Source organism: Choloepus didactylus, chromosome 5 (assembly GCF_015220235.1).
Source record: "Choloepus didactylus isolate mChoDid1 chromosome 5, mChoDid1.pri, whole genome shotgun sequence".
Lineage (NCBI taxonomy): Eukaryota > Metazoa > Chordata > Mammalia > Pilosa > Megalonychidae > Choloepus > Choloepus didactylus.
Window position 1 is genome coordinate 28104904 of NC_051311.1, and position 26789 is coordinate 28131692.

A 26789-nucleotide genomic window follows, 5' to 3' on the forward strand; every position below is an offset into this window, starting at 1 on the left:
TGAGTGAGCACCTAAATCTACCCAAATCCAACCTTCTTTAACTATATATGATTTAAAAGCCATTCTCATTTAAAGATGCCAGATATTATCTAAAAATAGATATATGTAGACATGAAAACAAAAACAAGACATTTTACTTTTTAAGGTTTTAAAAGTTTATTTATCTGTAGTAATACACATCTTACGCTGATTGAGTCAGTGATTTTAGAAAGGGGTAGGGAAAGTAGAGAAAATACTACCCCACCAAAAGGTAACTTCATCACCTTTGTTTGCCTTGAAATAAATATGAAGAATATTTTTTTTCTTTTATCATATAACAACATTTTAGGAAAAGAGGACTGTTTAAAGTCTATGAGTAATACATATTTCAAAGTTTCCATTTTCTCATCTATAAAATGGGCTTAATGACAGTGTCTCATAGGATTGTGCTGAAAATTGAGTGAAGCAATTAATGCATGTCAAGTGCTTAATAATGGGCCTGATAAATTTCACAATGTTAGTTGTTACTCACTGTAGTACCAAAATATAAGATTGTTTGGTGACCCATGAGGCCAGATATAATCTATCCCCTGCCAGTCTGCCCAAGCCTCATTTTCCCCCTAAGCTAAGCACAGCTTTGCTCTAGGACCTTGCACTCAGTATTACTTCTGCTAGGAAAACTCATTCTCCAGATATCTAGATAGCTCATTCCTCTGCTTTCTTAGGTCTCTGTTCAATGTCATTATAACTGAGAAGCTCCTCTGTTCTCCCTATCTAGAACAATACCACTCAGATACTGTCTTCTTGCCCTGCTTTGTTTTTTTTTTGTTAGCACTTGACACCTGACATACTACATTTTTATTTTCTTAGTTATTGTCTTTCTCCACCTAATAGAATATATATTGGACAAGAAAAGGATCTTTATTTTGTTTACTTTTGCATCCCCAGTTCTTAGAACAGTACCAGGTACGTTGTCATAATTCCATATTTGTTAAATGAACAAATGACTAGTCTAAGTATTTGTTCTTGTTCTTTTCAGGGTGTTCTAAGGATACATTTTATTGAAGCTCAGGATCTTCAAGGAAAAGATACATATCTTAAGGGACTTGTCAAGGGAAAGTCAGATCCCTATGGAATTATTCGAGTTGGCAACCAAATCTTCCAAAGCAAAGTTATCAAAGAAAATCTTAGTCCAAAGTGGAATGAAGTTTATGAGGTAAGAATTTGAATCAAATAATGTATCTCCATTATTATTGATCAGGTATATCTGAATTCTAATTCCAGTCACATAGTAATTTAGTTAATTTAAGCAGTAATTTGAAATCTCCTTGTTTTAATTTCCTATCCTATCTGTACCTCACAACATTGTTGTGAGGGAAACAAAATGCTGATACATAACATTTTTAACCTGAATTGCACAATGCTATCACAGTAAATAACTGACATAATGTTTTTCATAAGGTGAAGTTTATTGTCTTTTTCTAATTATAAAATGTAATATATGGTTATTAACACACATAAACACGTAAGAAATGAATCATATCCTATTTTATAAACTTTTCACTTAATATGTCTGGATATCTCTACATGTCAAATACAGATCTACTTAATATTTAATATCCATTCCATTGAATAGAGACCATACCTTGTTTATTTACCTAGAGAGGTCTAGGCTGTTTTCAGTTCAGTATTATAAATAGTGCTGTACAAATGTACATTTCTTCACTTAGCCAAGTTTTCCACAGATACAATTTCTTGAAGTGGAATTGCCAGATCAAAAGTTACAGATTTGTTAAAGGACTTGATACGTTCTTGCAAAATTACTTTGTAGAAAAGTAGTGCAAGTTATACTCCCACCAGCATCCCATTTCCCCCACTCACTTTTAAGTCCTGTATGTTGTGCCAGATTTCTTAATCTGAGTGATAGTAAAATGGATAATTTGTAGTTATTCCAAGGATAACAGAATGTCAACATTCTGAATGTAACAACTTAAGGACTAGAATGATGAATTCTGCATCTTTGAATCTGTCCCAAACCTTTTATGGTACCAGGTTTGTGGTTGATGCCCTATGACCATGTTTTGGAGTGATTGAACCTGACCCACTAAGATGTAATATCAGATAACTAGAAAACAAACAATAGTGTTTCAAAAGGATTTCCCAGTTATCAAGAAATAATTGTGACTTGACAGTAAAAAAATGTAAAGCTTTAACAACTATTTACCTCTGGAGAAAAATACATGGTAATAATAATCATTGTACTTAATAGTAATTATTGTACTAATATTACTCTGTCTTAGTAAAAATGCAAAATAACTACTAATCAATAATTTTTCAGGCTTTAGTTTATGAACATCCTGGACAGGAATTAGAAATTGAGCTCTTTGATGAAGACCCAGATAAGGATGACTTTCTAGGAAGGTAAATCCTTTGTGAATATTTGAAGGAACATATAATCACTTTTTTTTTTCATAATCACTCTTAAAATTACAATATAACTTAAAAATATATTTATGTATGTGTGTATATATTTTAAATGACTCTTAGATACAATATTTGTCTCACCTTAGATTTCTTAAAACTTTTTTTTCCTAGAAAGTTTCACATTTAAGTAAGAGGAAAGAAAGCTTCAAGATCTGTGCTGTCCATTACAGTAGCCATTGACCACATGTAGCTATTTAAATTAAATTAAATTAAATTAAAGATTCATTTCCTCAGTTGCACTAGCCACATTTGACATGCTCAGGAGCCACTTTTCCATCGTCACAGAGAGCTCTACTGGATAGCTCTGTTCTAGATCATCAAAATGGTTTTTAAAATTTTGGTGGAAATATCTTAAAATTGCTGGGTTAAGACATAGTAATTTTCACTGTGCCTATACATTGGGAAAATAAATATTCATTTGTTTACTTCTGTTGAACAACTAGCAGCTGAAAAAATTGAGGTTTTAAAAATGCGCTTCTACTTAATCTTTATTATTTTACTGAATTCAGTTATTACTTAAGTGAATTTATTGGGCGAAAAAAAAAAAAACATTATAAAGAAAGATGACGTTGGAGAGGTTTGGGCATTGCCAAGAATGGCCTTGTATATTATCCCATGTCTTCAGAATTCATTCCTAAGGCAATTTAACAAGAAGCAATTGGAAGATTTTAAGCAGGGCAGGGATAAGATCATATTTGCATTCTAGTAAAATCACTGTGTAGCAGACCAGGAAAAAGATGATGAAGGTCTAAACTTAGACATTGTAGAACAGAGAGGAGAGGATGGCTACAAGAAAAAAATAAGGAATAAAATCATCCCATTTTTGTCATGGGAAGAGGAAAAGAGAGGAACAGAGGATGAATTTCAGTTGCCTGGCTTCTGTGAGAGAGGTACCATTCCTTGAAATCAAATATCTAAGAAACATATTTGTTTAAGGGGAAATATAACAGATTTACATTTATTTACATGCTGAGTGAGAGGCTTGTATGGGACATCCAAGTGCAATGGGCAGTTGTATATATGGGTCTAGACTCAGAAGCAAGGTCTGGAAAGGAGGTAAAAGTTATAAATCAAATGCAGATAACTGAGTCTATAGTGATGGGTGACATGACCAAGAGAGAACTTGTAAAATAAAAGGACTGAAATAGTTTTAAACATTTTTGGTGCATTGTAAATAGCTACATTATGGGGAAGACTATCTTTTTTACAGCTCTGACTTTAGCTGGGCCAAAGTAGACTACTGTGACCTCACAGAAACTCAACCCTGCTCTTTTCCTCAGCGATAAGCTTGTGGAAGCTTTTTGGAGAGCAATCTGTTTCTTGATAAACTATATAGCATTTTGTTGCATTTCTGGAATTCTTTTTTATAGACAAATGCTTCATGTTATTTCAGTTGTAAGAAGTTTGTTTCTATGTTCTAAAATGGTTGTATTATTATTTCTGTAGTCTTATGATTGATCTTATTGAAGTTGAAAAGGAGCGCCTTTTAGATGAAGTAAGTTTTCTTTGAGTATTGGTCTATTTAATAAACATTGACTTATATCAACTATGTGCCAGAGGAGTCTGGAATCACCATTGTCACCCCACCTGTACAGTGCAGGAATCCTAATATTATATAAACTTAACATTTGCTTAACAAATATTAGGAACTTAGGTCTTTTAGTAATAGCAAAGTGAAAAGAAATTTAAGAGTCTAATCAGCAAGTATTTCAGTAGCTACCATATGCTAGAAATTCTTAAGGATATTAAGAATAAAACTCTGATTTTATTCTAGACAAATGTATTCTCCTTCAGGAGTTACAGACAGAGATATGTGAAAACCTCATTAATAATAGAAAATTTAAATATAGTTAAAATTAATAGAGGGGATGCCACAATGCCGTCTATGAGAAATTGTTGTATGAAAGATATGTATAAATGCAGTGGGAATTTACAGGAAGAAGACATTACTTCAAGCAGGGATACTGCTGTCAGAATTAAAAAGTATAAAATCTTTCTGGATTTGGATCCTTGGATTTAGATGAGTGAAACATAATTAACCAAATCAGTATCTGGTATCTACTGCTTTCCAAGTATGTGTTCTCATTCCCATGCATGTTTGGCAAATTTATTCAACAAATATTTCTTGTACCTATTATGTGCCAGATACTGCCATGCAGTGTTGAACAAAATAGGCAAAATCCTTTCCCTTATAGCAGACTCTTCTTATCACTGAATGTTTGAGTCCCATCTTTGATTAATTGCTTTGATTTTTAAGCTGAATTAGCTGTATACGATTTTAATCAAATGGTATATAGTAATGGTGTATAGTAATGTATAAAAATGAATATGTTAACTTATTTGATATTTGATATTGAAATTCAGTATTTGGAATCATTATTATCTGTTAGCCTATGAATTCCATTAAAGGCCATACATAGAAGACTGATAGTACTAGAAAACATTCAGATCTTTCCAATATTGTTTTTAAATAATCTTTCAAATAATCTCAATTCCCTTATCTGTAAAATAGGGCTAATAATGGTACTTACCTTATATGGTTGTTGTTAAGATTAAATGAATTAATGTATGAGAAGCATTTAGAATAGTTTCTGGCAAACAAGAAATGCTGTATAAATGCTGGCACTGCTATCATTTTTAAACATAAAGCCACCAAGCATTTAAAAATATAGATACTGGCAAGATTCAGTTGTAAGCATTAATTGAAAACTATTGATGTGTTGAATTTTTGATTCAAGAGAAATTTTGATAAACTTAAACATTAATTTGTTTTCAGTGGTTCACTCTGGATGAGGTTCCTAAAGGAAAACTGCACTTGAAACTAGAATGGCTCACATTAATGCCAAATGCTTCAAATCTCGATAAGGTAACTCTAAAGTGTTTTTTTCTCTTGATTACCAGCCACTCCTAATAATTAAGATTAGTCTCTTGAAAATTGTGTTGCTACTCAATGAGAAATATATATAGCAATAATTTTAAGTATTATACTGTAAGTCACTACAGTAGTGTCAGGGATAAATTAAAGATAATGAAATTTTTTAAAAAAGAAATATACAGGTCATTAAGACCTGATTTATGGGAGCTTCGAATTATGTGCTAGATATAGTATAGGGATTTGGGGAGCCACAAATCTCCTGAGAGTTTCATTTAATTGATCTATATGGAAGAATAGTTTTGTCATTAAAAATATACTTATTAATTGTACAATATTAAATAGTTTATTTCTCCACCTGTCTCATTTTATTAAACATAATAGAATAATATAATCAGATAGAAATATTCTAAAATTTTGTGGAAACATAAGGATTTTATTTTCCTTGCTTTTTAGGTGCTAACAGACATCAAAGCTGACAAAGACCAAGCCAATGATGGTCTTTCTTCTGCATTGCTTATCTTGTACTTGGATTCAGCAAGAAATCTTCCAGTAAGTGATGCAGTAATAACTGTTGTGGGTGCTTATTTATGCTTATTTACTTCTAGCAAATCTTGCTTGAAAACCACTGCTTTGTTCAGCCACATTGTATCAGTTGTTCTTGTCTTGCTTGTTTTCATGTTCACTTAGTCTAAGAAAATAACAATGTAGAGGTTATACATTTGTATTTGTTTCATAAGTATATTTTTATGTTTATAAATTTTATTGGATTTATATAGGATTTTTATAATTATCTTTATTCTGACATGTTTTTGTGAAGAAATCTCTAATGCATTGGTAAAGAATATAGGGGAAGAAGCTATTCTATAGAAATCTCTAATTATTAAAAATTGTTTACTTAAGGATAGAAGTTGTATCTATTTGGAATAGGAATAAAATGAAGCAGATTTGATTACAAACCAAAAATTCATTCTAGCTGCAGCATGCAGTGGATGATTTGCTGGGACTTAGCAATTTCCCGAGCATGAGGTAGGTGACAGTGATATTATTAGGAAGTGGAATGATGCTACTGTATAAATATTCTGAGCTTTTTAAGGTGCTCAGTGTATTTCTAGCAGATCAAAAAGAAAAAGAGCAGTGTCTCTGAATAATCTACTATCAAGCACGTGACTTTCTGCAGCATAAAAGCATATGCTTTTGTTTGTATCAGAATTGTTTTGTCCTTAGAAAAAACTATAAAATACAGTTTTTATAATGGTAATAACTATAATCATAAAGAAGAAAAATAACATGAAGCTAATAATGTAGAGCATAATATGATCTTCCACTAAAATACTTTTAAACCCTATTATTTAGGGTAATTTTATCATTAGAAATGTTATGTTTTTGATAATTTTTTGAGTGCCCATATACTTATTCAAATAGGTGTCATCCTTGATTTATTTCATTGTGTTAATGGCCAATTTTGTTGAAAGAAAGACTACTGCCACCAGATATATTTTTTTCCTCCCAAGATTGTGCATTCTTCATGCATAGTAAAACTTTCATTCATCTAAGTGCATTTCTAAATAGTATTCTTGTGTCCTTTCTCCTTTTATCAATATTGGGATTATGTTTAACTTAATGGAGATGGACAAGGATGCAAAGAAGCATTTAACTCAATCCTTTATGATGCTACATCTTGGACTTTAAATTACAAATATTTCATCTTGGGCTCCTATTATACTCATCCAGTATATTCTCACCTTAACGTAATTAAACTATGTTTCCTTATTGCTCACAAAATATATACCCTTTGTTTCATCTAGCTTCTTTAAAATTTTAAAGATTTCACATTTACTTCAAATGATGTAAATCTGCTTTGTACATCTGTCTTGTTATTTAAAATTAAATTAAAATCTGACCATTTAATTTCATACTGGGAGGAAGCTCTGTTGTATGCAGTTGTACTCTTTCTTTCAATTAAGGTTTCTTAAATAATTTTTATTTCTTAAAATTTTACATTTCTCTTACAATATTTACCTTAACCTTTTGGCCAATCTTCCAGTGTAAAGTGTGTGACTTTATCTGTTTTAATTTCATTTGGGGGGGAGTTGTTTCATTCTTATTTAACCGTTCTATAGAATTTCTTACATGATAGAACTTTTTGTTTTTAACCACAGTAATGGTTGTTATAAAGTGCTTTATAATACCTGATAGAAGAGAATTTGTTGTATATTTTGGCATATAGAGAATAGTGTTGGTGAATTAGAAACAAAGGATTAGGCCTCTCTTTAGAACTGAGTGTTTTGTCACATTAAATTGAAATTTTAATAATGTCACATAAGCAAAAAAATTAAAGAGAATTTGTTAACCTCTTTATTAAATGAGCACTTTGTGCATGAAGTACGTTATGGCTGTCAGAGGCAAAGAATTTGCAAAACCACTGCCCTGTTGGATGTTTATTTTAAAACAGGAACATTGGCTGACTAATTTTCACTATGACTTATTGTGGAATTCTTTGACTCGACCTTTGCACTCTTATTTATTAGTGCTTTTTGTGCATTCATTTTATCACAATCCATCATTCTTTGCTTTCTCCTTCCATTTTCACTTTCCTAAGAGTATCTACGAGGGAAGCTTTGGGTGTGGCTACTTAAAAGAGAGGAGAGCATCGGGACTAGTATTTTGTGAAAATACTTCCTCAGTCTATAGAGCACTATTTGTGAGTTCTCTAGTGTTCTTTCTTTCTGTTTTTAATGGAGACTGCCAGAATGTGGACTAGAACTTCTAATGCAGTCTACGCAATGGTGGAATGACTTGGCATGCTTTTTTTTTTCATCCCTGCATGATTTCAGTTACTGTGTTTCTTCTGTGCTTGTTTTTAAAAATTTAACACTGCTGTAACATTGGTAAGTACATCTGATGATGAGATGAACAAACCTAGAGAATCATTATAAAAAGGCCTTAAATTCCTAAACTACTGGCCCATGGAAAAATAAAAATTCTGAGGAAAAAATGAAGCTGTAATGATTAAAATTGACTTTCTTGTGGTTCATCTCAATGTGAGATGTAAATTTTTCTTTGTAAGCTTTTAAAAAAACTTTCTTAAATCTACTTTCTTCTCCTGACAAAAACCGACATTTTAGAACTCAGGCTACCGTGATGCCTGGCACATTAAAGCCATAGCTGTGCAATTCAACTCTCAGTTATCCATTGCAAGGGTCATATGAATATATGAAATTCACCTGTATTTTAACCTGAAAAGTTGCCTTCTCCCTCACCTTTTAACCAGAGCTCCTAAGGAAGAGTTAAAATATATGCTATTTATGATTCAGCTTCTTTTGAGGAACTTAGGTATTTCTTGGAGTGGATGATTGAGCATTTTTAAACCTTTATTTGGGAAGCTGATTTTCATCTCATTATCTCTGTTTCTGCCTGGTTTTTATGCCACGGCACCTTAATACCTGGTACTGCTCTTGATACTTTTAGTAGCTAGTTATTTTCACATACTTTGGACTTAGAGAAAGTCACTGAGAGCTTAGTGTCATTAGTCAAGAAAGCAGCCCTTTCAGATTTAATTCAGTATTTAGTGAGATTCTTAAAAGTTCATTTGGGCTTTGAGTCTAGCTATGATAGTGTTTTGCATTTTTGAAGAGTTTTCAGTTCTGTTTCCAAAGGATTTCCACGTACATTCTCAGTTTATTCTTACTTTTTAAAAAAATGAGGTTGGGCAAAACTTGAAGGATAGGTATTTTGCCTATTTTATGGATAAGAAAAATAAAAACCCTGAAAGCTTGGTCAGCTGTTCAGACACACACTAATCATAAGTAATAATCATGGGCTCTATTTCTACTTATACCTATTTAAGGCCTTTCAAAAGTCAGAACAAGGTCAGTATACATAATGGCAACTTTTTTTCTATCACTTTTTAAGAAAATAGCTTTCTACTTCAAGTATTTCTTAGTGGCAAATTTCGTTATGAACTAGTAGAAACAACAGTATGATTCTGCTGCATAAATTCTATAGTCCATCTCCCATAGTTTTTCTAAGTTTTTTTTTTTTCCAATCACAACTACTTCTTTTAAAGGAAATGTTTCTGACCTTTTGTCATGATTTTTTTAAATTGCTTTGTAATATTTAGCTATGACATTGCTGGGTAATCAAAATTAATTTTCCTCCTACATTATCAAAATCAGATACTGTGCTTTATGATCAGAATATATGCCTCATACAAAGTATTCTGTAAAATAAATTTGAACAAATTGACTGCTTTTTTTTTTTAACCCGTTAGTTTTTGGTATGAAATTAAATCATTGTTTTCTCCGGTTTCCCCAAAAGGCTGAGATATTTGCTCTCTTACTTTCTACTGACTCAGAAACATGTTTAATTTTCAACTCAGTGAGTACATTACCACCAGCAGTCCCTATCTGAAAACTTAAAACAACAGGAATTTCTCCTGCACTGGAAATGCCATCATTATAATTTGCATTATCAGAACTTTGGTCTCTTTCTTCTTTTGATCAAATTCTTGGTTTGAATTTCAAACTTGAACAATACTGACATTCTGTGACTCATGATGGTCAGCTTTGGAATCCTTATTAGCCAGCTTAAGAATCTTAGACTTATATAAATAATAATGATAACTAACATTTATTGAGCACTTTCCAGTAGCCAAGCAGGATTCTAAAGGGTCTACTTATTTAATCCTCAGAACATCGTTTTCATTTTACAGATAAGAAAACAAACACGGAGAGCTTAAGTAACTGAGGTTAGAGACCCAAGGTAACGTGGTTAGTAAGTAGCAGAACTGGAGTTTGAACTCAGGCAGAAGTAACCCCAAAGTCTACACTCTTGACCTCTCCTCTGTACTCCATTCTTGTATAAAGTGAACTTGTTTTCACTTTATTAAATTTATAAATGCATAAATCTGTATATGGAGTTTTCCCAGATAATGGCTATAGTTATGAATTATATGATACTTATACACTAACACCTATTTAAATGTAATAATGTTAGCTATAATAGCTGCCACTTAATGAGACTCAGGCATGATAATGCTAGATATCTTGTATAAGTTATTTTTGGCTCTCTTTAAAAAAAAAAAAAAGTACGGGTGACTATTACCACTCCATTTATGGTGAATAGACGTAAGGTAGAAGGTAAAGTCGTTTTCCCCAAGGCCTCACCTATTGGACACCTGCTGTGGCTGCATTTGGATGGAATCTGGTCCATCTGACTGCCAAGCTTGTGCAGCTTTTCACAACCTCTCACTGCTCCTCTTGTGTCACCCTAATCCCGTACTACAGCTTCTCTTCTTGTTTTACTTTTGTTGATACATATTAGAACATATATGTTTTGTACAGGTTATAGCTATCCAAAAGTTAGCTTCAGGGAAAGGTTCTAAGTTACCAAGTTTCTTAGGATATCTGAAGAAATCAGTCCTCACACTTTAGAACAATCATCCCCAGCCTTACTCTGTAACAGCATTATCTGGGAAGCAGTTAAAAAATGCCCATGTCCAGACTCCACCCAGAAATTGATTCAGCTGATCTTATATAGGGATATACTACTTGAGTTAAGGACTGGGCTTTAGTGTCTCATTAATTACTGCTTGACCCAATGTCTGGTCTTCTCCACTGGTCCAGCCTGCCACAGACCTTGAAAACTGGGAGATTAGTTACCCATCTTACTTCACTATATTTTCTATTTAAAAAAATTTTTTTAATTAAATTTCCATTTGAAATTAATTACAACTAAAATGATAAAATCCTTTATCGAAAATATTAAATCTGAAATAGTGCTAGAAGGAGCTTGCAAAACAACTCTTGCCTTTTGAGGTCAAGAAAATAATGAATTGGGAAAAAGGTAATAGAAGTAGGAAGTAAAACTCATAATGATAGAAGTTTAAAGCCAGAAGGAACTTTTGAGATGAACTAGATCAACCTCTACATTTTATAGTGGGAAAAGAACTAGGGACAAAGTTGAAAAAATGGCTGTCTCTACCATGTTTTTGCACTAAGAAGGTAAATTTCAGAAGAATAAAAATAGTGTCTTCTCTTACAGGATCTGAATTGATTTGAGAGCATTTGGGTAACTAGAGCCCATTAATTTGTACTTTGAATAAAACCTTTAATTTAATTATAATCTATTTTTTAGGGGCTTATTCAGGCAAAGAAAGGTAAATAGAATCCTGAAGTGTTACTTTTATATTTTTCAAATCCCAAAGTCTGGGGAGAGGAGAGAAGGGAGAATTTAAAAACAAAATAGTAGTTATAGAGGATAAGAAAATGTGTTTTGAAATTGATTGATTAAAAGTTTAATCTAAGATAAAATCTTGAGGAAGAATTTTACCAATGGCTTTTACTGTGTCTTTGTGTAATTCTTGTTAGTGGTTTTTATTTAAAGACATTTTTTTTGGGGGGGGGGGTGATTCTCATAAATTTTCATGTCATTAACCTTACATAAACTCTTCATTGCATGTTTTATTAACCCTTGGTATATTCATTTTCTTCTGACTTGAAAGAGTAACCCATTAGAATTTAACCCTGATGGCTTGAAGAAGGCTGCAGTTCAGAAAGCTTTAAAGGTAAACGAACCCAGTTTTCCATTAAGGTCACAAAGTTAATTAAAACATGTTGAAAGAGATGATACTTCAATTTTCGTAAATTTATTCACAAGTTACCTCCCATTAACACGGTAATTAGTTGCCTAGTTGGAGAGATCCTGTTTTTGTTACCCAAGAATACATACTTAGGAGGATTTATGTCAATTTCAAGGTAAATTTAAAAAAAAAATCAATATAATAAACCAAATTTCTTTTTTGTTGGCCTTAGATATGCAGCTATCACTAAGGTGATTCTAAACCATCTATGTTTTAATTGGATTTGAATTTATGAAAATGATGAAATAGAAGTTCTATTTAAAATCATAACTTTTGGATTATTATTTAGAGGTATACTTTGTGAACTATGAATATATACATTTAAAAGCATCACCTCTTCCAATATGTTGAGTTAGGGCCATCTCTGAGTAAGCAATCTCGTGGCTTCTGGTGGCTTCTGGTACTGCTGGTTTTGGGTGGTATATCTTTTGAGAAGCTTTAAATTTATTTGATGAGGTATATTGAAAACTAAGCTCCACTCCCTAAAACATGGTATAAACATGCATTTCTGGCTAAATTGTTAAAAGTTTTCTATGACTTAATTTTTTTTTTTCTGATTTCTTTGAATGTTTTCGGCTTAAATATTTGAGGGGGGGGTTCAACGTAATTGTTTTAAGAAAATTCTTTACAAAAGGAATGATTTTAACCAGTTTCAACAGTAGAAAGATACTAGATTTCAAGAGTAAAAGGAGACTGACAAAGTCTGCTTTTTTAATGTAATATGTATTGAATCCTTGCTAAGGAAATAAGAGTTTGGTAAAGAATTACTCGTTCTGAGTACTAGTAAGCATGATAGTTGAAATGACTGTTTCCACCAAAACACTGAAAGGAATTTTATCAAGATTCTTTCATTACTCTTTTCTTTGATATCTGAAAGTTTTCAAACAACAGAGCATAATGGTTAGGAATAAAGGCTCTGATATCGGACTGCCCTGGTTTGAATCTCAACATACCTACTAAGTAAACTCTGTGGTTTACAGCAAGATATTTAATTCTCTGTTTTATTATTCATACAATCAAAGTAATAACACATTCTTCTTTGGATTGTTGAGTAAATTAAATAAGATGATGCATATTTAAGTGCTAAGTGTGGCAAGGATAATAAATGTGTTATAATTGCCATGTTGTTACATTATCTGATTTAAACCAGGGTTCTGGAAACTTGTTATTATGCCTACTTTATAGACATTAAAACTGAGGTTCAGATAGATGAAATATTTAGGTCTCAATAATTAAGTGGTAAAGAGCTGACATTAAATTGAAGGTGATTTGATATAAAAGCTCATATTTTCATTATACCATGTGCCTCTGACTTGTACTGATGAGTTTTTATTAATGTGTCAAGACAGAAATTTAGACAGTGATTTAATCTTACTTCATAGAATCTAAAACATCATCCATTTGAAGATGCACCTTATTTTATGTATCACTAAGGAAGAAAAAAGTGCCAGTTAAGCTTTGATAGTGTTTATTTTATACTTACTGAAAAAATGTTTAGATGTAGAATGGGTATAGATTTTTATCGTGTCCCTCATATGCACTCATAAAAAAAGGAAATTATAAGCAAAGTAAATTAGTTTAAGGCAATGACAACCAGATCACTGCTGCTTTCTGGCCAAAAGCACATGTATAGTGTCATCAGTTGTAAGTTTCATTCTTTTTTTAGAGAGGTTAAAGAGTGAAAAAATATGTGTCTTAAACTTAAGAGGAGAAAGTAAATCTCTAGAAATGAATAGCCACTCTTTTAGAGATGAATTAAGTATTTATAGTAGTTAAGAAAAAAGCTTAGCTTCTGTATCAAAGACCCAAAAGTAGCAGTAGTGTAAGCAAGACAGAAGTTTATTTCTCTCTAATATAACAGAATTGAACACGAGTAGTCCAGGCGCCATGGTGTTGGGCATCAGGACTCTTTCTGGGCTGTGGCTCTGCCATGCTCAGTGCACGACTTCCGACTCATTCTAGCTAGAATGGGGAAAGGGGAAGTGGAAGACATGCCCATTCCTTTAAGGCCAGAATGTAAGTTACATGGCCACACTAACTGCAAGGTAGATTTGGAAATGCAGTCTTTATTAACAGAGGACTTTTACCCAGCTGAAATTTGGGGGATCCAATATGAAAGGAGAAAATGGATTTGGGTGAACAATTAGTAGTCTATGCCATGGTAGTCTGTGTAGCCTTGGATTTTTTTTTAACAGTATTTATTTCATTTTTCAGAGTTCATTCACATCAAAAAGATGAACCAGAAAATAGTTTATCGCAGTAGGTTTTGGCTAGTAATATTTTATTCCAATAACCATATGATATTGATGCATATTTCTGTCATTGCTGCAGTGTTGGAGGTTGCACTCTAAAATTATTTGACTAAAAAACATTTTTGTGACCGCCTCGTTAATTTCCACTAACACAGATTCTTAACTGCATCTTCTTGTGGGGCTAAGTTATGAATAAACCTCATGTTACGTATATGTTGTGTTTTACTCTTTTCATTTGTCAGCTGTCTGTGTTAAAGTATGCTTCTTACTGTTTTTTCTTGTTCCTGACTCTTTTTTTTGTTACATTTACATTTTCTTAATTTAATGTGATTTTAAATTGATGTTTATTCTTCTAGTTAAAATTACTTAGCAGCTGGTAAGCAAGATTTGTTATTTTATATGTATTTGAACAGAGTCTACTAGGGAAAAAATGTAAAAACATGTATCTGACACTTTGTAATATTTTTATTATGCTAACCAGAGGGATATTATGAATTATACATTCTCTTTCATTTGTCCTTTTTCATGCATTTTTCTGTTTTCATTCATTGCATTTTATTCATTTTGATACCCTAGTACAGTAAGTTTTGAAAACTGTAACATTAAAGATTTTCAGAATATTTAATTTTTCTGAAGTAGATTGTTTTAAAAATAAAAAACATTTTAAAAATTTGCACAAAGTTTTCTTAATTTATTTCATGGTAGATAAAATTATAATTTTGGAATATGCTTAGCAATTGTTTTCTAATTAAATTGTTTCCAGATATTCCGTGTAACTTAAGTATCAGAGGTAAATAGAAATGTCTGTTAATAATAAGCTAATAATTTCATTTTCAGTAAGACCCATTACAAGATGTGGCTTTGTTTATTTTGTCTATTTTTTGTTTTGTTTTTGATAGTCAGGGAAGAAAATAAACAGCAACCCAAATCCTCTTGTCCAAATGTCAGTTGGGCACAAGGCTCAAGAAAGTAAGGTAAAGTACTAATATTTTTAACTAATGTTCAGTGATTGTTTTCAGATGTTCATATTTTTCACTACTGACAGTCTTAGCTGTGGAAGTTGCAATTAGATGTTGTTCAAGTACTGTGACTCAAGAGGGGTTGAGACTGTTGTTTTCCTTATCTTTTTTGTTGCTGTTAGCCATTTGATAGATAACTAGCTGCTTAATTTGGTAACAAAAATATCATTCATTTTAAAAATAAAAAATTGTATATGAATATACTTTTGCTTGATTTCATGGGTACATGACATAGGACAAATTTCTAAGCTTCTTTTGAATGCTCTATAAATATTCTTTTTAAAAAAGAACCAACAGTGCTAATTCAACAAATATAATTCTGTTCAAGAATTAAGAGGGTATTGTTATTGCTGTAATATATTCTGCTTTCCTAATCTGAGAGAAAACGTTTCAGAAATTGTGTTGTTCTAGACCATTATTCATTTTTAATGTAGACAGTTAATTTAAGAAACATTTTCATATACTCTGTACTGCGGAACTGATAGAACTTAGACCAAACCAAGGAGATTAAGTCTTTAGTCTTTATCATTGGAATGGACATACAAGTTGTGATTTTATAACAGTTAATTTCCCTGACACACCATGAAAGTTTTGGACTTTGTTTCTTCACCTTTTGAACACTTTCCACAATTAATATTTAAAGTACATGCTTTGTAAATATAGTCAGAATTTAATTAAGGTCACCCTAAGCTTCTAAACACAGTAAATAAATAAGCAATGTTGGCAGTCCTTTCTACAGAAACTATCACAGAGCTGATATTTGGATATTCTTTCAGATTCGGTACAAAACTAATGAGCCTGTGTGGGAAGAAAACTTCACTTTCTTCATTCACAATCCCAAGCGCCAGGACCTTGAAGTTGAGGTATTTTATTTACATTTTTTAACAGATTTGTTTATGTGTAACTGACATTTATACAATAAACTGCACATATTTAAATGAGTTGTGACCTATGTGAATACTCATAGACCCATCACCATAACCAAGAAAATGAATGTGACCATCATCCCCAAGAGTTCCCTCATCCATCTGCAATTCACACCTCACACACACTCACCCTCCCCCAGACAAATACAGATCTGCTGTCTGTCACTATAGATTATTGTTTGCATATTTTACAATTTTATATAAATAGAATTATACAGTATGTACTCTTTTTTTTTACTGTATTCTTTCACTCATAATAATGATTTTGAGATTCATCCATGTTGTTGCAGATATCCACAGTTTGTTCTTTTTTTATTGCTGACTAGTGTTCCATGGTATAGATAGACCACAATTTGCTTATTTATTTACTTGTCAATAACAGGTTGTTTCCAGATTAAGACTTTTACAAATATATCTGCTATGAACATCCACATGCAAGTCTTCATGTAGACATAGCATTCATTTCTATTGAGTAAATATCTAGGAGCAGAATGACTAGCTTGTATGATAGGTATATGTTTAACTTTTTAATAAAAGTGACAAATTATTTTCCCAAGTGATCATACCATTTTACATTCCCACCAGCAGTGTACAAGAGTTCCAGTTTGTTCACATCTTCACAACACTTGGCATGCTCACATTTTGTCATCTTAGCTCAGTGGGTTTATAGTGGTATCTCATGATAATTTCAATATGATCACTAATGATGTTGGGTGTCTTTTCATATGTTTATTGGCCATCTGTGTATCTGCTAAGGGGAAATATTTATTCAGATCCTTTGCCCATTTTTATTATGTTGCTTATCTTCTTAATATGAAATTGAATTTTTAATATATTCTAGACATAAGTGCTTCTTTGGATATGTTTTATAGATATTTCCTCTCAATCTGTGGCTTGGTTTTTCATTTTCTTAACAGCGCCTTTTGAAGAGCCAAAGTTTTTTAATTTAATGAGACCCAATTTATTGACCTTTTTTTAGTTCATGCTTTTTTGTATCCTATTTAAGACATACTTGCCAAACCTAAGGTTACTGTATTAGTTAGGGTTCTCTGGGGAAACAGAACCAAGAAGAGAGATCTGTAAATACAAGATTTTATAAAAATGTCTCACACAGCTGTTGGGATGCACAAGTCCAGATTCCATGGGGCAGGATGCACAAGTCCAAATTCTGGAGGGCAGGCAGCGAGCTGGCAACTTCCCAGGCTAGCCAAAGAAGAAATGAAGGTTCTCTCTCTTTCTCTTGAAAGTCTTCAACTGATTGGATTAAATCCAGCTGACTGAATTCTCTCATTATAGAATAAGATACACCCTTTGTTGAGGTAATCAGTCACAGGTGCTATCAGTTGACTGATGATTCAATAAACCAGCCTTCTGGTTTATTAACTGGCCATAAATGTCCTTGCAGTAATGGTTAGGCCAGTGCTTGCTTGACCAGACACCTGGACCCCATCACCTGGCCAAGTTGACACATGAACCTAATCACCACAGTTACCAAGATTTTTCTCCTTCCTTCTCTAGAATTTGTATACTTGTAACTTTACACCTAAGTCTGTGATCCATATTGAGTTAATTTCCATATACAGTGTAAAGTATGGGTTATGGTTCATTTTTTATATACGGCTATACAGTTGTTCGTCAGTTTTTGTTGAAAAGATTCTTTCCGGCATTGAATTACCCTGGCAACTTTGTTGATAATCACCTGGCCATATGGATGGGTCTATTTCTGGAACTCCTGTTCTGTTCCATTGTTCCATATGTTTGTCTTTATGCCAATACCACACTGTATTACTTGTGCTTTATAAGTGTTAAAATCAAACCGTGTGAGCCCTCTCTGTTCTTTTTAAAAATTGTTTTGACAATTTTAAGTCCTTTTTGTTTCCAAGTGAATTTTAGTGTCAGTTTGTCAATTTCAAACCTGCTGGGACTTTGATAGCAATTGCATTAAACTTACAGATCAAGTTGGAGAGAATTGATATCTTAACAATATTGAAATTTCCAATCATAAAAAAATCATTCCATTTATTTAGGTATTCTTTAATTTCTCTCAGCAGTGATTCATACATGTTTATACACCTTTGTCAAATTTATCCCTAAGTATTTCATCCTTTTTTGATGCTCTTTTAAATGGTATTTTTTTATTTTTCAATTTTTGACTATTACTGGTATGTACTAATATAACTGATTTTTGTGTACTGGCATTGAGTTGTGCAACCCCACTAAACCCACTTATTAGTTCTTTTAGTTTTTGTGGATACCTGAAGATGTTATACATGGACTATCATGTTGTCTGCTTAACGATGATAGTTTTATTTCTTAATTCCAATCTGGATGCATTTTATTTCCTTTTCTTGCTGTATTTTTCACTGCCTTGGAACCTCCAGTACACTGTTAAATAGAAATGGTGAGAGCAGACATCCTTGCCTTGTTTCTGATCTTAAATGGAAAGCCTTAAATATTTCACCATTAAATCTGATGTTAGCTGTGAAGTTGAGGAAGTTTCCTCATTTGCTGGGAGCTTTTATCCTGAATGGAAGTTGAATTTTATAAGAAGGCTTTTTCATTATCTCTTGAGGTGATAATATGGTTTTCCTTTTTAAGACTGGAAATATGGTGAAAAACATTGATGATTTTCAAATGTTAAACAAACTTCCATTACAGTGATAACTCTCACCTGGTCATGATGTAGTACCTTTTTATGTGTTGTTTATTTCAGTTTGCTAAAATGTTAAGAATTTTTGCTTCTAAGTTATGAAGAGTATTGGTCTGCAGTTTTATTTTCTGGTTTTGGTATCAGGGTAATGCTGGTCTCATAGAGTGAGTTGGCAAGTGTTCCTTCCTGGTCATTTTCTTCACGTACTTAGTAGAAATCATCAGTGAAACTATCTGGTCCTGCAGTTTTCTTTATGAGAAGGTCTTTAAATACACATTCCATTTCTTGAACAGATTATCTCTTTCTTCTCGATGATCTCAAGATATCTGTCTTTCAAGGTATTCATCTATTTCTTCTGAATTGTTGCCTTTATTGGCATAAAGTTGTTCATAATATTTCCTTAATATACTTTTAAAGACAGTAGAAACTAGTGATGTCACTTCTCTCATTCTTGATATTGGTAACTTATGTGTTCACTCTTTTTTTTTTTCCTCATCAATCTTGCAAAAAGTTGACTGTGTTTGTTTTCTCAGGGAACTTGCTTTTGGTTTCATTATCTTTATTGTTTAACTCGTTACTTTTTCATTTATTTCTGGTATGATATTAATTATTTTCTTTCTTCTCCTTACTTTGGATTTCATATGATATCTTTTTCTAGTTTATTAAGGTAGAAGCTTGATTTGAGACTTTTCTGCTTTTATAATCTAGGCATTTATTCCAATATATTTCCCTTTAAGTACTACTTCAGCTCATCTCACAAATTTGGGTTTGTTGTGTTTGATTGTCATACCATTCAAAATAGTTTATAATTCTCCTTTTGATTTTTTTCTTTGACCCATGAATTCTCCTTTTGATTTTTTTCTTTGACCCATGGGTTATTTAGTTGCTAAGTGTTTGGGGATTTTTTAGATCTTTCTATTATTGATTCTAATTCAGTTCCATTGTGGTCAGTGTACCTACTTTTTATGACTTGGATCTTTTCAAATTGGAAACTTGTTTTATGGCCTAGAGTATTGTCTATCTTGGTACATGTTCCATGTGCACTGGGAAAGAATGCATTTCATTCTGTTGTCAGGTGCAGTGTTCTATAAATGTCAACTAGGTCAAGTTGGTTGGTATTGTCTTCTATATCCTTACTCTTCTGTCTACATGTTAATTATTGAGAGTGGGTTGTTGAAATCTCCGATTTTAATTGTCCTGTTCACCTCTCAGTTCTCTCAATTTTTGCTTCCTATTTTTTGAAACTCTGTTATCAGGTACATAAACATTAAGGATTGTTATGCTTATCCACTTGGTGAATTGATCCCTTTATCATTATAAAATGACCCTCTTAACCCTAGTAACATTCTTTGCTGTGTAATCTACTTTGTCCCATTGAAAGTTAGCATGATTTATTTTTTTCCATCCTTTTACTTTTTTTTTTTTTTTTTAATTCAGTTTTATTGAAATATATTCACAAACCATATAGTCATCCATGGTATACAATCAACTGTTCACAGTATGATCATATAGTTATGCGTTCATCACCACAATCTATTTCTGAACATTTTCCTTACATCAGAAAGAATCAGAATAAGAATAAAAAATAAAAGTGAAAAGAGAATACCCAAACAATCCCCCCATCCCACCCTATTTGTCATTTAGTTTTTACTCCCATTTTTCTACTGATTTTTTTTCAATTTTTTAACTTTGTTTATCAAAAAATTAAAAACAAACAGGCAAACAACAACCAAAAAAACCCCACAACATTTCAAACAAAGCAATGGATTAAGGAAAACAAATAACCTAAAATAACTACTTTGCTTCCAATATGTTCCTACCATACCCCAAGAAAATTAATAAACCATGTCCAAACAGAGGAGTAAGAAAAACAAATAATCTAAAATAACTACATTGCTTCCAACATGTTCCTACCATACCCCAAGAAAATTAACAACCCCTAAGAAAACAAAGGAATAAGAGAAAAAAAAACCTAAAATAACTCTATTGCTTCCAACATGATCTTACTATATCCAAGAAAGTTTACAAACAATAATCATTCCTGAGCATTCCCATAACATTGAGATTACCCTCCATAGTTTATCTGTTCTTATTAGATTATCATTCCCCCTCCACTATTTGGTATCTCTAGGTCCCCTACATTCTACAGTATAAAACATTGTACATTTTTCACAGAATTCACATTAGTGGTAACATACAATATCTCTCTTTTTATGCCTGGCTTATTTTGCTCAGCATTATGTCTTTTTTTTTTTTTTTAATCTTCATTTTATTGAGATATATTCATATACCACTCAGTCATACAAAACAAATCGTACTTTCGATTGTTCACAGTACCATTACATAGTTGTACATTCATCACCCAAATCAATCCCTGACACCTTCATTAGCACACACACAAGAATAACAAGAATAATAATTAGAGTGAAAAAGAGCAATTGAAGTAAAAAAGAACACTGGGTACCTTTGTCTGTTTGTTTCCTTCCCCTATTTTTCTACTCATCCATCCATAAACTAGACGAAGTGGAGTGTGGTCCTTATGGCTTTCCCAATCTCCTTGTCACCCCTCATAAGCTACATTTTTATACAACTGTCTTCGAGATTCATGGGTTCTGGGTTGTAGTTGGATAGTTTCAGGTATCCACCACCAGCTACCCCAATTCTTTAGAACCTAAAAAGGGTTGTCTAAAGTGTGCGTAAGAGTGCCCACCAGAGTGACCTCTCGGCTCCTTTTGGATTCTCTCTGCCACTGAAGCTTATTTCATTTCCTTTCACATCCCCCTTTTGGTCAAGAAGATGTTCTCCGTCCCACGATGCCAGGTCTACATTCCTCCCCGGGAGTCATATTCCACGTTGCCAGGGAGATTCACTCCCCTGGGTGTCTGATCCCACGTAGGGGGGAGGGCAGTGATTTCACCTTTCAAGTTGGCTTAGCTAGAGAGACAGGGCCACATCTGAGCAACAAAGAGGCATTCGGGAGGAGGCTCTTAGGCACAACCATAGGGAGGCCTAGCCTCTCCTTTGCATCAACCGTCTTCCCAAGGGTAAAACCTGTGGTAGAGGGCCCAACCCATCAAACCACCAGTCCCCTATGTCTGTGGTCATGTTAGCAACCATGAAGGTGGGGTAGGCGAATACCCCTGCATTCTCCACAGGCTCCTCAAGGGGGCACTACATCTTTTTTTTTTCCTTGTTTTTTTTTTTTTTTTTTTTAACTTTCCCTTCTTTTTTAAATCAACTGTATGAAAAAAAAGTTAAAAAGAAAACAAACATACAATAAAAGAACATTTCAAAGAGACCATAGCAAGGGAGTAAGAAAAAAGACAACTAACCTAAGATAACTGCTTAACTTCCAACATGTTCCTACTTTACCCCAAGAAAGTTACCTAATATAGCAACATTTCTGTGAACTTGCTCCTACTATATCCATCAGAAATTAACAGGCCATAGTCATTCCTGGGCATCCCCAGAACGTTAAATAGCTTATCTGTTCTTCTTGGATTATTGTTCCCCCTTCCTTAATTCCTCTCTATTGCTAGTTCCCCTACATTCTACATTATAAGCCATTTGTTTTACATTTTTCAAAGTTCACATTAGTGGTAGCATATAATATTTCTCTTTTTGTGCCTGGCTTATTTCGCTTAGCATTATGTCCTCAAGGTTCATCCATGTTGTCATATGTTTCACGAGATCGTTCCTTCTTACTGCCGCATAGTATTCCATCGTGTGTATATACCACATTTTATTTATCCACTCATCTGTTGAAGGACATTTGGGTTGTTTCCATCTTTTGGCAATTGTGAATAATGCTGCTATGAACATTGGCGTGCAGATATCTGTTCGTGTCACTGCTTTCCGATCTTCCGGGTATATACCGAGAAGTGCAATCGCTGGATCGAATGGTAACTCTATATCTAGTTTTCTAAGGAACTGCCAGACTGACTTCCAGAGTGGCTGAACCATTATACAGTCCCACCAACAATGAATAAGAGTTCCAATTTCTCCACATCCCCTCCAGCATTTGTAGTTTCCTGTTTGTTTAATGGCAGCCATTCTAACCGGTGTTAGATGGTATCTCATTGTGGTCTTAATTTGCATCTCTCTAATAGCTAGTGAAGCTGAACATTTTTTCATGTGTTTCTTGGCCATTTGTATTTCCTCTTCAGAGAACTGTCTTTTCATATCTTTTGCCCATTTTATAATTGGGCCGACTGTACTATTGTCATTGAGTTGTAGGATTTCTTTATATATGCAAGATATCAGTCTTTTGTCAGATACATGGTTTCCAAAAATTTTTTCCCATTGAGTTGGCTGCCTCTTTACCTTTTTGAGAAATTCCTTTGAGGTGCAGAAACTTCTAAGCTTGAGGAGTTCCCATTTATCTATTTTCTCTTTTGTTGCTTGTGCTTTGGGTGTAAAGTCTAGGAAGTGGCCACCTAATACAAGGTCTTGAAGATGTTTTCGTACATTATCTTCTAGGAGTTTTATGGTACTTTCTTTTATATTGAGATCTTTGGTTCATTTTGAGTTAATTTTTGTGTAGGGGGTGAGGTAGGGGTCCTCTTTCATTCTTTTGGATATGGATATCCAACTCTCCCAGCCCCATTTGTTGAAAAGACCATTATGACTCAGTTCAGTGACTTTGGGGGCCTTATCAAAGATGAGTCGGCCATAGATCTGATGGTCTGTCTCTGAATTCTCAATTCGATTCCATTGATCTATATGTCTATCTTTGTGCCAGTACCATGCTGTTTTGGCAACTGTGGCTTTATAATAAGCTTCAAAGTCAGGGAGTGTAATTCCTCCCACTTCGTTTTTCTTTTTTAGAGTGTCTTTAGCAATTCGAGGCATCTTCCCTTTCCAAATAAATTTGATAACTAGCTTTTCCAAGTCTGCAAAGTAGGTTGTTGGAATTTTGATTGGGATTGCATTGAATCTGTAGATGAGTTTGGGTAGAATTGACATCTTAATGACATTTAGTCTTCCTATCCATGAACATGGAATATTTTTCCATCTTTTAAGGTCCCCTTCTATTTCTTTTAGTAGAGTTATGTAGTTTTCTTTGTATAGGTCTTTTACATCTTTGGTTAAGTTGATTCCTAGGTACTTGATTTTTTTAGTTGCTATTGAAAATGGTATCTTTTTCTTGAGTGTCTCTTCAGTTTGTTCATTTCTAGCATATAGAAACATTACTGACTTATGTGCATTAATCTTGTATCCCGCTACTTTGCTAAATTTGTTTATTAGCTCTAGTAGCTGTATCGTCGATTTCTCAGGGTTTTCTAGATATAAGATCATATCATCTGCAAACAATGACAGTTTTACTTCTTCTTTTCCAATTTGGATGCCTTTTATTTCTTTGTCTTGCAAGGATTGCCCTGGCTAGCACTTCCAGCACAATGTTGAATAACAGTGGTGACAGCGGGCATCCTTGTCTTGTTCCTGATCTTAGAGGGAAGGCTTTCAGTCTCTCACCATTGAGTACTATGCTGGCTGTGGGTTTTTCATATATGCTCTTTATCATGTTGAGGAAGTTTCCTTCAATTCCTACCTTTTGAAGTGTTTTTATCAAAAAGGGATGTTGGATTTTGTCAAATGCTTTTTCAGCATCTATTGAGATGATCAATTGATTTTTCCCTTTTGACTTGTTAATGTGTTCTAATACATTGATTGATTTTCTTATGTTGAACCATCCTTGCATGCCTGGAATAAACCCCACTTGGTCATGGTGTATGATTTTTTTAATGTGTCTTTGGATTCGATTTGCAATGTATTTTGTTGAGGATTTTTGCATCTATATTCATTAGGGAGATTGGCCGGTAGTTTTCCTTTTTTGTAGCATCTTTGCCTGGTTTTGGTATTAGATTGATGTTAGCTTCATAAAATGAGTTAGGTAGTGTTCCATTTTCTTCAGTGTTTTGAAAGAGTTTGAGTAAGATTGGTGTCAGTTCTTTCTGGAAAGTTTGGTAGAATTCCCCTGTGAAGCCATCTGGCCCTGGGCATTTATTTGTGGGAAGGTTTTTGATGACTGATTGGATCTCTTTGCTTGTGATGGGTTGGTTGAGGTCTTCTATTTCTTCTCTGGTCAGTCTAGGTTGTTCATATGTTTCCAGGAAATTGTCCATTTCCTCTACATTATCCAGTTTGTTGCCATACAGTTGTTCATAGTATCCTCTTATAATTTTTTTAATTTCTTCAGGATCTGCAGTTATGTCACCTTTTTCATTCATTATTTTGTTTATATGGGTCTTCTCTCTTTTTGATTTTGTCAGTCTAGCTAGGGGCTTGTCAATCTTGTTGATCTTCTCAAAGAACCAACTTTTGGTGATATTTATCCTCTCTATTGTTTTCTTGTTCTCTATGTCATTTATTTCTGCTTTAATCCTTGTTATTTCTTTTCTTATACTTGGTTTAGGATTGGTTTGCTGTTCTTTTCTAGCTTCTTCAGTTGATCCATTAGTTCTTTGATTTTGGCTCTTTCTTCCTTTTTAATATATGCGTTTAGTGCTATAAATTTCCCCCTTAGCACTGCTTTTGCTGCATCCCATAGGTTTTGGTATGTTGTGTTCTCATTTTCATTCGTCTCTATATATTTAGCAATTTCTCTTGCTATTTCTTCTTTAACCCACTGATTGTTTAGGAGTGTGTTGTTTAACCTCCAGGTATTTGTGAATTTTCTAAGTCTCTGATGGTTATTGACTTCTAATTGTATTCCATTGTGATCAGAGAATGTGCTTTGAATAATTTCAATCTTTTTAAATTTATTGAGGCTTGTTTTATGTCCCAGCATATGATCTATTCTGGAGAAAGTTCCATGAGCACTAGAAAAGTATGTGTATCCTGGTGATTTGGGATGTAATGTCCTGTATATGTCTGTTAAATCTAATTCATTTATCAGATTGTTTAGGTTTTCAATTTCCTTATTGGTCTTCTGTCTGGTTGATCTATCTGTAGGAGAGAGTGATGTGTTGAAGTCTCCCACAATTATTGTGGAAACATCAATTGCTTCCTTTAGTTTTGCCAGTGTTTCTCTCAAGTATTTTGTGGCACCTTGGTTGGGTGCATAGACATTTACGATTGTTATTTCTTCTTGCTGAATTGCCCCTTTTATTAGTACGTAGTGGCCTTCTTTGTCTCTCAAAACATCCCTGCATTTGAAGTCTATTTTATCTGAGATTAATATTGCTACACCTGCTTTCTTTTGGCTGTAGCTTGCATGAAATATTTTTTTCCATCCTTTCACTTTCAGTTTCTTTGTGTCCCTGTGTCTAAGATGAGTCTCTTGTATGCAACATATTGATGGTTCATTTTTTTTTGATCCATTCTGCGAATCTATATCTTTTAATTGGGGAGTTTAATCCATTTACATTCAACGTTATAACCGTGAAGCTATTTCTTGAATCAGCCATCTTATCCATTGGTTTATGTTTGTCATATTTTTCCCCTCTGTCTATTAATATCCTTTATTGTACCCATACCGAATCTCTTTAGTACTGAACCTTTCTCCAAGTCTCTCTGTCTTTTCTTTGTTTCTCTGTCTGTAGGGCTCCCTTGAGTATCTCCAGTAGGGCAGGTCTCTTGTTAGCAAATTCTCTCAGCATTTGTTTGTCTGTGAAAAATTTAAGCTCTCCCTCAAATTTGAAGGAGAGCTTTGCTGGATAAAGTATTCTTGGCTGGAAATTTTTCTCACTCAGAATTTTAAATATATCGTGCCACTGCCTTCTTGCCTCCATGGTGGCTGCTGAGTAGTCACTACTTAGTCTTATGCTGTTTCCTTTGTATGTGGTGAATTGCTTTTCTCTTGCTGCTTTCAGAACTTGTTCCTTCTCTTCTGTGTTTGATAGTGTGATCAGTATATGTCTCGGAGTGGGTTTATTTGGATTTATTCTATTTGGAGTTCGCTGAGCATTTATGATTTGTGTATTTATGTTGTTTAGAAGATTTGGGAAGTTTTCCCCAACAAT

The 26789-nt window shown here is 33.4% G+C and overlaps 1 protein-coding gene across 3 annotated transcripts in view; it reads left to right on the plus strand.

Moving 5' to 3' along the window:
• ESYT2 (extended synaptotagmin 2) overlaps positions 1-26789 on the plus strand; it is a 144204-nt gene that overhangs the window by 101693 nt on the left and 15722 nt on the right. The window contains exons 9-17 of one of the 3 annotated variants that reach the window (XM_037835716.1): positions 1019-1195; positions 2318-2400; positions 3910-3958; positions 5240-5329; positions 5792-5887; positions 7938-8039; positions 11841-11903; positions 15130-15204; positions 16026-16112. In XM_037835716.1, the coding sequence (XP_037691644.1) occupies positions 1019-1195; positions 2318-2400; positions 3910-3958; positions 5240-5329; positions 5792-5887; positions 7938-8039; positions 11841-11903; positions 15130-15204; positions 16026-16112 (822 nt within the window). The remainder of the gene's footprint in view (positions 1-1018; positions 1196-2317; positions 2401-3909; positions 3959-5239; positions 5330-5791; positions 5888-7937; positions 8040-11840; positions 11904-15129; positions 15205-16025; positions 16113-26789) is intronic. The other 2 variants (XM_037835717.1, XM_037835718.1) reach the window with 2 other exon arrangements.